An 11,963-nucleotide genomic window follows, 5' to 3' on the forward strand; every position below is an offset into this window, starting at 1 on the left:
CAAAAGCGATTTTCACTGTGAGAAGGATAAATTACTGTTAATACATATCTGTAACTTTTAAAACTTGTGTATCATCACAAGTTTGAAATGTAGATGTGAATATTTCCTGTATTCTTGAAGTTCCTTCTCAATTATATCTATATAGAAGTTAAAGTAAAGCTTACTGCTGTGATTAATTTTCTTTGTAAGGCATCCCTAAACAATATACTCGCAATTCCCATTTTAATAATTTTACTATTTCATTTCAATTCTTGTGCAAGGTGTTGCTTTTGCTAACATTTCACTTTAGCATTTATCTATGATGGTGAGTTTTATTTGTAGCTAGCTCATTCACTTTCCTTGTAAATGCTGTATAATATGAAAAAAAAAATCACAGCTTATCCACTCCATTTTCCTCCATGCTGAAGTATATAGCTCAAGGCAAGCCTACCAACCTGAATTTGATCCTCGGAACCCATGTAAAGTTGGAAACAAAGAGCCAACTCCTGATATCTACACACATGCTGTAGCAAGCAAGCAAGTGCATATGCATGTGCAAACACACATACACTAAAAGTTTTAAAGTAAAATTTAAAGATGTGATTAAGGATCTTAAGACTATACTGGATTACTCAAGGGAGACCAATAGAGTTAACAGAATTCCTTATCAGAAGGAGGCAGGAGTACTGGTGTCAGGAGACATTGGAAGAGTTTACAGCAATGACACTGAAGATACAGGCAGATGTCACAAGCTGAAGACTAAAGATGCTTTTAGAAGCTTGGCAGGATCAAGGAACAGTTCCCACCTACAGCCTCCAGGGCTCCCACTTTCTTGTTATCTTAATTTTATCACTGTAAAACTCATTTTTAGACTTTTGGTCCCAAAAACTATAACATTAAAAAATTTATATTGTGTTTAGTGACTAAACTGTGGAGATTTGTTATAGCACCAACAGGAAACAACTATATTCCATACTAACTATAAATTTGGCTAAAGAACAAAGCTGTAATGAATAGGCTCAACAAAACAAAGAAGGGGGCTGGAGAAATGGCTCAGTGGTTAAGAGCATTGCCTGCTCTTCCACAGGACCCAGGTTCAATTCCCAGCATTCACACGGGAGCTCACAACTGTCTTTAACTCCAAGATCTGCCACCCTCACACCAATGCACATAAATTAAAATTAAATAAAATATTAAAACAAAACAAAGACTAAAACAGGCTAAATACAACAGGAGAGATAAAATGAAGACAGCGCAGGAAATTTCCTAGATACAGAATTTGAAAATGGGGAAGGGACAGCTCAGTTGTTAGAGAGCTTGATGAGGACCAGAGTTCAATACCAAGAACCCAAGATCATATTTTAGTATGACAGTAAAAACCCATTAGAGGAAGGAAAAATTAATGACGGGGTGGGGGTGGGGAGACACAAAGGGAACCATATCCTAGGGTAGGAAAGCAGAAATGGACCCTAATATACATTATAAGAGCACAAAGGATTCATCCATGGCTTTAACCAACACAGAGTCTGCACAGAGACTGGTAAGTTCTCTTTTGTTAACAAGGCATACAGCTGGCAGGACAGAAGAGCCGATGATGAAGGATTATGTAGAAAAACTGTGCTAATGACTTCTTCAACTAGGTATAATCAGATATTTAAGTCATCCTCTGAGTTTTAAGTTTTCTTTTTTCCTCCCTCCCCCCAACCCCCATCTTTTTGTGAGACAGAGTCTCAAGTAGTTCAAGCCAAAAAGGAGCTGGCTCTGTAACTGAAACTAACCTTAACTTCTGATCCTGACTCTACCTCTTTTTTTTTTAAAGATTTATTTATTTATTATTTATACAGTATTCTGCCCTCATGTGTGTCTGCATGCCAAAAGAGGGTACCAGATCTCATTGCAGATGGTTGTGAGCCACCATGTGGTTGCTAGGAATTGAACTCAGGACCTTTGGAAGAACAGACAGTGCTCTTAACCTCTGAGCCATCTCTCCAGCCCCACTGACTCTACCTCTCGAGAGAGATTATAGGTGCATATCACCTACTTGTCTTAAATTTTACTTTGAAAAATTTCATTATTTTTAATATTTTGTTCATTCTTTGAGATCTTTGTTTTTTTCATACTTCTATGCTTTCTACTACATTACAATTGATATTAAATAACCTACCTAAAAATTTCAGAACCTAAGGCCATTTATTGTCTCTAGTGTTTCCACGATAGGTATTCTCCAACTTCTCATTAAAAATTCCCCAATAATCCCACTAAATCAAAAATACCAATGGAAATGCAGTCAAGACACAGAACCTACCATATATCATAGGTCAGAAACACAGGAGACAACTTGTGGAGAACGAGTTGTTTACCTTTGTGTGGGCATAGTTGGGGAACTGTGGCTCACTGTCCCTGCCCAGCATTGAAAGTACATAACTAGTCAGAGAAAACAACAAAAGTTAAAAACAAAAACAAAAACAAAAACAAAAACACAAACCTGAGGTAAACCCAGCCTCCATAAGGCAGGGCCATCTGCCTCCGACTCACGGTGCTCTCCTGCCTCGTGGTTTGTGATTACTCTCTTTGGCACACTGCTTATTGTACTGTTTACTACAATGAACACGATCTTTGAAAAATCTTAAGTCCTTCAGTTGAAAATATACTTCTCTAAGAGGAATGGATACTTGCTTTCTCTGGTAACCTGAACTTGTGAATTTGCTTGTCCTAGCACAAGTGGTACAAAGTTGGCCTGAAAAGGCAAGTGATGGCTCATAGTTTTCATCCCTTACTTCTAGCATGTTCTTTTATTTTCCTCTTCCTTAAAAGGGGACTTTTTGTTTTGTTTTTCGACACAGGATTCCTCTGTGTAGCCTTGGCTGTCCTGGACTTGCTTTGTAGACTAGGCTGGCCTTGAACTCCAAGATCTTCCTGCCTTTGCCTCCCTGAGTGCGCCACCAAGCAGCTCAGGAAAATTGTATGTTAACATGCCATAATATTTGCATTTCATTTATAAGAGCACGAGGGCATGAGATATACAAATGAACATCCTTTAACATGGTCAAAAATATTTTCCTGTTTTCAATATAGAAGGTAAAGTACCTAGTTCATTAAATGACTTTGATTTCTTACAAAACAGGTGTTTTTCAAAAACTCTAGTTCTTCCCTTCATCTTTTTTTTCCCCTACCAAGATTAAGATGCATGAAGAGTAAAAGAACTGTCTGTCATCATTCCACTTTGTGATTTTCTGCTCTCTGTTTTTCTGTACACTGAAGCAAATGTGCCAGTTTGTTAATGCTGGGTAGAGTAGAAAGGGCTACATTAGGGCCCCAGTTTATGTTAGTTAACAAGTCAATTAAGCTCTCTGAACCTCACTTACCATCACAGCCTTACATTTGATATATGTACCAAATAAAATGTGGTAATATATAATTAAGCATGTTACAGGTTAAAATGCTATCTAAAAATGTCATCAAAACTGCATTAGAAAGTACCACTAGAAACAAAAACATATGTACACTTTTGTAGACTGTTTGGTACAGTGTTACTTTGAAATGCACAAATATTTAATTGTTCATCTGTCTATAAATATTCATTTGGATATAACGAAATAGAATTACAGGTACATTATAAACCACTAATTAGCTATGATTATTGGTAGCTGGGGAAACCTTAAGTGAAACTTTTAGACTAGTTATAAAGTATACAATTAATATATGACATATATCAAGCATGAGAAGTTAGATTTTATAAAAACATCTAAATATAAGTTCCATTCAAACCAAACACTCAAACTAGTAACTACAAAATAATTTTGCTATTGACAGCCTAGGAAATTTATTTTTTCTAACTTTGGTAGATACACCCAGAATTCTATCACTGCTTTCCAAGCCAGGCTAAAATGTAATGGAAAAAAAAAATAGCATTACAGACACTTACAAGGCTTTTTTAAAATGCTGATTCCTTGCTTAGTTCCAGATGGACTCAGGATATTTAGAAGGGTGTTAGAGAATTTGCATGTTTAACAAAGAATTTGTTTCCCTTCCCTTTTCTCAGTGCCCCCCACTCCCTACCCCTCTCACCCCCCCACCCCACCTCCCACCCCCGCCACTCTAGATCATTGTTTAGTTGAGAGAGGGTCTTGCTATGCGGTCATGGCTAACCTGTAACTCGATATGTAGACCAGGCTAGCGTCCAACCTGTGGCAATCCTTCTGCTTGTTTGCCTCCCGAGTGCTGAGGCCACAGGTGTGTATCTCTGTTCCCAGCTGTTTCTTTTATTTTTTATCAAATCATTCATTTAAAGAGCACTCACACACAGACACAAGCAGTACAGTCAAGCATTCTAGGATTTAGTGCTAGGCACCGTAATATCATGAACAAAGTCAGAAAAACATGTTTACACGGTTACCCTTATAGTTACCATCTTTTTGTTTTTCCTTAGCAATGAGCGTTAATTGCTTCAAACTGCATGCCCCCTCATTATCAGGCCTTCTGGGACACTTTTGTTTTGCTTCATTTTTGGCTCTTCGAGCTAACACTTTGCAGCAGGTGCACACAAGATACAACAGCATCTGGCAACCTGTTCAAATCTTCCTCACCAAAGAAGGCAGCAAACCTACCTCTCCTCAAGGCAAGAGGCTGTGGTCAGCTAAGCCTTGGCTTTCTAGCATCTAGTGAACACCTCAAATAACACCCGCCTCACCAAGGCAACTCCAAAGTCTAACGGACTCTCCAGCCAGCAAGCCTCACTCTAGAGGCTCACAGTCGGGGCCCAGACCCTCCAAAGTCGTAACTGGGTTCACCTCATCTGGCGATGCCACTTTGCATACTTAGGATAATAATAGAGTGGGTACAGCCTGGATATCTCTAGTGCACAAGTTCTAGGAAGTGAAGTCCTGTCCCCTACAGTCCTTTCTGGAAAGGGGTGGAGGGCCTGCCTCCCTGTCTTCTCCTGAGGGAAGGGTGTCAGAGGATCGTCCCCCCCCCCCCGCCCCCAACCTTTGCTCAAGACACAGACGTTTTTCCTCCCTGTCACCATCGCAAAGATAAAGCCGCTAGCTAGCGCTTACTAGCCGCCACCATCCTTCCTCTTCGTCTACCGCCGCCACGCGTGTCGCCATCCCCGCGCCCGCCGCGTTTTACAGACGTTTCCCGCACTAGCCGGTGCGGTTCTTTCAGCTCCTGGCCGGCCACTCGCACCTGCCCCTCGGCCTCTCGGCGACGCCCGTTCCCCGCGCCTCCAGTCCCTCGGGTTTACCTGGGTCCTGACTAGATTTGGGAGGACACTCAGGATGACAAGCAGTTGCACTGCGGCCGCCGCCCCCTGCCCGGCGACCGCCCGCTGGAACCCGGGACTCATGGTGACCTCGGCCGCTGGGGTCGCCCCGGCCGCCGCGACGACTACTGCAAGGGGCAGTGCCCGGGAGCTGGGGAGCCGGGAGCCTCCAGGACCTGAAGTGTGAGCGCCGTCCTCAGGCAGGGAAAGACATACGGTTGCCAGCAGCAGCGACTAATGTACCAGCGCTGCGCGCCCCCGCTTCATCCCAGGAGGCCCCGCCCCCGGCGTCCTCAGTTGTGATCACGCCCTCTGCGCAAAGCCTTCTGGGAGTTGTAGTCCCGATAGCCCCTGGAGGCCCCCTCCACAACGGGGAGGCCTCAAAAATGGAGAACTACAGGCTCGGAGGTCGCTCTGCCTCCCTGAGGCGGGGCTCCGAGGCGGCCAATGAGGCGGGACCACGAGGGCTCCAAAACACCCTAGAGCGGGCGGGAGAGCGGCTACTGTTTTAGGGGTTGGCCAGAGGCTGTTGAGCCTTCGTTTTGTCGCTCTGAGGAACAAGGCTGGGGGCCCGCACCTGCACTGTGCAGGTCGCTCTTTGTCACCGCTTGGCCTCCTGGATCCAGGACATCCACAACCGGAGGAATATTTGACCCACTATCTCAGGAGCTCTCCTTGCTTCTTTTGTCACCTCTGCAGTTACCTAAAATCACCTGGCATCTTGTCAAGGAGGCTTCATGTCACAAGCCCAGAAGTGAATGTCATCGCTTGCTGTCTGCCTATTCCTCTCCAAAACCGGAAAATCTATAATGCACTTTAAAACATTAAGATAAACCCAAAGCTATAGGGGGGTGGGGAATAAATCAGGATAAAGGCACACAAAAGCTTCAAGGGACATGGACTATCCCAAATTTGTCACATTTTAGTCAGTTTCATCATCTTAATTATACCCTAAATATTGTTCTAGGTTAATTTAAGAGTGTGTACACTGGCTTCCTGTAGTGCCTAGCAAATAGGAAGTGTTCAATAAATGGTAGCTGCTAGCTTTATCAATATTCCTGACTTTTAGTAGTGTGTATCAATTTGTCATTGTTGATATAACAAATGATCACAATTTTAATGATTGAAAACAAACTCAATGCATTATCTTACATTCCGGAAGCCAGGACTCTAAAATGAATCCACAGGGCTGTATTCGTTTCGAGTATTACAGAGAACAATGCTTCTTGCTTTGTCCAGCTTCTACAGACACTAACATTCCTACACTCAGGACCTCAGTGATACAGTGACGTAACCTGCTTCTGCTGTCTTTTCTGACCCCATCTCTCTTGTGCCCCTGCATGTAAAGACCTGCGGTGGCATGGGGCTCACCTAGATAAGGCAAGCAATTTCCTTATATCAGAACCCTTAATCGCATCTTCAAAGTCTCAAGTCTCGTTTGTCCTCTGGAGTAACATCTACAAGCTCCAGAGATTGGGGCAGGAGCACGCATGGCTGCCCACTAGTCAGCCCAGAAGTGGTTCTATCTCTCAGAGAACGTAGATGACTCCTCCAGACCTACTGCATGATCTGTAGGGTCAACCATTTGGGAAAACGTGAGGAATTTCAAGACAGTGACGGAGCAATAAACCAAGTACAGGGCCATGGAACTCCACAGATTGCCTTCTTATGACTTCAGCTTCGCTGATCCCTTTTCTCCTCCACACTTGTGTTGCCTCTGCTCTGGCCCAGGCCTCCTTTACCTACGTAGCCAACACAACTTCTATTTTCTTCTCAATGTTGCCTTTCTATCTGCTTTGGCTATGAAGGGGACTTTCTTCCGGCCCCTTTGTGCTGCATTTGGAACATGGCCATACTTTTTTTTTTAAGTTATGAACTGTCCTATTTCAAAACCTCAACTTTTTAATATTCAGATATTAAGTATCAAGAGCAGAACCCATGGCTGCCATTCAGAGCCACTCCAGGGTCTGTCACGGAAAAAAAACCTGAATGACCAATTGATAGAAGGATAAAAGTTTACAAAAATTATAATGGAGTCTATGATACACAGTATTTGGTTTTCAGATCAGAAACTTGACTCACAATGTTTAGAAGCAAATTTTCTTTCTTAGTGTGATGGGGGGAAAGGCACCAAGGGTCATTCACACCTACCTGTGCTGTGATCTGTTTTAGTGTTTGTTGTAATTGAGCAGTGTGAGGGGATTGTTCACTGATGAACAAGCTGCCTTCCTCAGTTTTGGCCTTGCTGTTTACTCCTGCTTTCATTAAAATCAGCACAAAATCAATTAGAGCAGGCGTTGCCTTTCTGATGTCACTTATGCTGCCTACCTATAATCCTCAGTTTCAAATTTCTCATCCATATCCCCTTAATGGCAAGGTATAGAAAAATTCAGTTACAGCTACATTTAAAAACAATAAGAAAAAAATGGTAAGTGGGAAAAATGACAACTAATGGGACTGAACAAGGCTTGACCACTTACTCCATCTGGGTGTACTTCGGGGAGCAAAAGGAGTAGGGACTAGTGGCTAGTCTTTTCCAGAACATTATCAAGGTATTGACTCAACATTTCCAGTTACTTTTCATCATTTACCTCCCATCAAAATTCAAATTCCTCCTCAAGTTTAGCTGAGGGAGGGAGGGAGGGAGGGAGAGAGAGAGAGAGAGAAACAGAAAGAGAAACAGAAATAGAAAGCACAAAAATATTGACAACCCTGCAGGACTACAAAGCATGGGAAGAGGCTAGCTACACAAGTGTATGGTAAGACCCACTGCTTTCCAACATTTATAGAGAAGAAGAGGGTAGACAGACAGAAGCACCAGCTGTCATACGAATTCACTATTCCCCCCTGTGGTAGTAGAGATTGAACCTAGGGCCTCACATCTGCTAGTCAAGTGCTTTACTACTGAGCCATGTCCCCAGTCTTCTTTATATTTTAATTTCTTCAAAATTTTTGTTGTATTTATGTGTATGTGTGTATAGCTGCGTTTAGTGCACACTGTGCATGCAGTGCCTGCAGAGGACAGAATAAGGTATCAGATCCCCTGGAACTGGGATTACAGGAGATTAGAGACTGCTTGATATAGGTGCTTAGAACACAACTGGGGTCCTCTGCAGGAGCAGCCAGTGCTCTTCACCGCTGAGCCATCTCTCCAGCTCCCTTATTTTCTTATTTTGCTAAGTTTTCTAGATAATCCATGAAATTTCCATTCTCCTGTCTCAAGCCTCCTGAGTAACTAGAATGGTGGCAGGCCTGGCCTTAAATTCACTTTTCTTTACCTTGGCTTGCGTTCGTAATTCATTAAATTATCCCAGATGCCCTGGTCTGTGGGTACACTGAGAAGTGTATATACATCAGTACCCTGCCAACCAAACATAGCAGTAACATGTCCTTGCAGTACAGTTAGCATATCAGTTACTTGTCTCATTGCTATGACCAGTTCCCAACAAGAAGCAACATAAAGGGAAACAGGTGAGTCCCTCATCGGGCTAGGAAGATCCATGGGCGCAGGGAACAGGCTCTAATCTGTAGCTTGGGAGCATAAGGCTGAATGCTGACATCTCAGGGGACTAGGAAACAAGACAAGCCAGGCTATAAACCTCAAGACACACACACACACACACACACACACACACACACACACACACACACACACCACACACACACACACACACACACACACACCCCAGAAACTGATTTCCTTAAGCTGGGCTCCCCTTATAAAGGGTTCACACCCTCCCGAAACAGGGCTACCAGCTGATCAAATATTCAAATACAGGAGCCTCTGGGGACATTTTATATCCAAATTATGACAGCTGGTAAGGCATGATTTTATTTCTTGTAACCCTCAAAGAAGCCTAAATGAACTCAGCATGGGAACTGGACCCTCTGGAAGAACAGTCAGGGCTCTCAACAGCTAAGCTTTAACAGTTTCCTTTATGGAAAATGGGATGACCTGTGGGGGACGGAGGACAAATGGCAGTAAAGGAGAATATCAAAATGGTTTAGGTCCACATATGTAACTAAGCCCTTTATTTATTTTTATTTTTATTTATTTATTTTGGTTTTTCAAGACAGAGTTTCTCTGTATAGCCTTGGCTGTCCTGCACTCACTTGTAGACCAGGCTGGCCTTGAAGTCACAGAGATCAACCTGCCTCTGCCTCCCCAGTGCTGGGATTACAGGCGTGCACCACTGTGCCCGGCTCAAACTCTTTATTTAATGAAATTAAGTTCTCTCTCCTTTTTTTGGTTAACCTCAAGTATTACTTGAAATGTCTGTTACTGCTGGGTTTTCTGCTTGCTTGCTTGCTTGTTTTGTTTTGTTTTGTTTTTAAGCAAAGACTTAAAAACTAGCTCGGGTGAATGGCCATGATACCAAAGAGACATAAGTTTACCAAAGTGGCATGTTTCCAAAATGTCTCCAAGTGCGTTGTGTTTCTTCAAGGGCCTGGATAACTCCTGACTTCTGCTGAGGAAAATCTGTCCAATGGCCCTAAATTAAAGTCAAGGCAATCGAGTGGAAATTTAGTAGCGCCAGTCATTTTCTTGTGATAGCAAGCTGAACTGGGACTAATGAACCTACAAGGTAGCAATCTGGCATGTTTAAACATCTGTGCTGATAGTCCTGATGTGTCAACAAATGACTATGGGGGCGGATTTTTTTTTTTCTTTTTGTATGGGATCTCCATCTGTGACTTAAAAGGGACTTTTTGCTTGGTGATCACAGCTCTGAATTTTAACCGAGGGGATTTCTTCTCCTTTTCTTTTGCAATGAATTGAGATTAAAACTAATGAAAACCAAAAAGCCTGGCTGGTGTATGGCTCTGTATTAGGCAGTCTCCCTTCTAAAGTGTTCCTGTGCTTCTTGTATTTACCCAGCTGCAGTGCTCAAGTGTGCTCACTCACTAGATAGCATTAAAGCTGATAGACTTGAGTCAGCTAAGAAGCAGTGCTATTCCTAAACGCATTTACAGGTTTTGTGCAATGTGAATAAAATCTCTTGTATAATAGATTCAGTATGTTATTATACTAAAAAGGAATACATAATCTTTTATTTTCTTTGTAATACTTGGAGTTTAAGCTAGGATTTCATCCATCATTGGCAAGTGAGCTATACCTTGAGGCCTCGTCTTTTACTTTTTATTTTGAGATATGGTTTCATTAAGTTACTCAAGCTGACCTTGAACCTACACTATATCCCAGGCTAGGCTTAAGCTTGTGATCTTCTGCCCTCAGCCTTCCAAGTAGCTAGGATTACATGGCTACACTGCCAGGCTTGCCAGAAATCTATGATTTGATGGGGATGAGGACAGTTAAATAAATGAAAAAGCTGGAATCTTTTTTGTTTTGTTTTGTTTTTCAAGACGGGGTTTCTCTGTATAAAAGGCCTGGTTGTCTTGGACCTCAATCTGTAGACCAAGCTGGCCTTGAACTCATAGAGATCTGCCTGCCTCTGCCTCTGGAGTGCCAGGATTAAAGGCCTGTACCACCACCCAGCTGGAATCATTTTTATGACAATTTCTGCTTTCTACATTGTGATAGTGATGTCAAGTTGGCAGGCTCCAGAACCACCTAGGAGACACACCCCTGAGGATGCCTGTAAGGGAGTGTCTAGGTTGGTCAACTAAGGTCGGAAGACCAACCATCACCATGAACAACAGCATTATTTCATGTGCTGGGGTGGTGAGTGAATAAAAGGAGAATGCAAGACTCTTCATTCATTGTTCCTTTTTTGCCTGTTACAATATGAACAGTTGCATTCCACTCCTCTGCCATGCTTTGCCTATAATGATGGAATATACTCACAAACTATACATCAAAATAAGCCTTTCCTTCCTGCCTTCTTTTCTTCCTTCCTTCCTTCCTTCTTTCCTTCCTTCCTTCCTTCCTTCCTTCCCTCCTTCTATTGCTTCTGTCAGGTATTTTGCCAACGCAACAAGAAAATTAGCAAATATGCCACATTCCTATAAGGCAAAAACCTTCACACTATCACAAAATTGCACCTCTGTACACCTCTGTACACTATGACTACCTGGCCTTCACCCATATTTCTCTACCCCAGTTTATATTAGGTCTAGACCTAATCTCAGTGAAGGTGAATAGCGGGAAATATTTATTCAACATAAAAATGAGAATCAGAGGAAATAGGACAAACCATTGTGGTGGTTTGAATATGAACAGCCCCATAGGCTCATGTATTTACAAACTGTTTGAAGGGATTAGAAGGATTAGGAGGTGTGGTCTAATTGGGTAGGTGTGGCCTTGATGGAAGATATGTGTCACTGAGGGTGGGCTTGAGTTTCAAAAGTCCACGGCAGGCCCAGTCTCTGTCTACATGTAGAACTCTGAGCTGCTTCTCCAGCACCATGCCTGCCTGCATGCTGCCATGCTCCCCACCATGATGATGATGATGATGGGCTGAACCTCTGAGACTGTAAGCCAGCCCAATTAAACATTTTCCTTTATGAGAGTTTGCTTGGTCATGGTGTTTGTCCACAGCAATAAGTGACTAAGACAGCCATGGAGATAGGGACTGCAGAGAGGAACAGGCAGAGATCAAAGCTGCAGATAGTGATATGGTTGTGTGTCAATACTGCCTGAACTCTCCCCTTTAATCAGTTCCCACCCTCAGCCCACGAGAACCTTGAGACATTTATTTCTCAGAATTCAGAAGTCTTTCACTGAATGAAATCAGGTAGATGCATTGGTTCTAGTCAATGG

General features: G+C 42.7%; 1 protein-coding gene across 1 annotated transcript in view; it reads right to left on the reverse strand.

Moving 5' to 3' along the window:
* The window catches only part of ERO1B (endoplasmic reticulum oxidoreductase 1 beta), a 44,336-nt gene extending 38,656 nt beyond the window's left edge, over positions 1–5,680 (reverse strand). The window contains exon 1 of the mRNA XM_084797234.1: positions 5,225–5,680. Within this exon, the coding sequence (XP_084653360.1) occupies positions 5,225–5,326 (102 nt within the window). The 5' untranslated portion in view covers positions 5,327–5,680. The remainder of the gene's footprint in view (positions 1–5,224) is intronic.
* Between the last annotated feature and the right edge of the window lie 6,283 nt (positions 5,681–11,963).

The sequence above is a fragment of the Acomys minous genome (genome assembly GCF_964271855.1).
Source record: "Acomys minous genome assembly, chromosome: 9".
Classification (NCBI taxonomy): Eukaryota; Metazoa; Chordata; class Mammalia; order Rodentia; family Muridae; genus Acomys; species Acomys minous.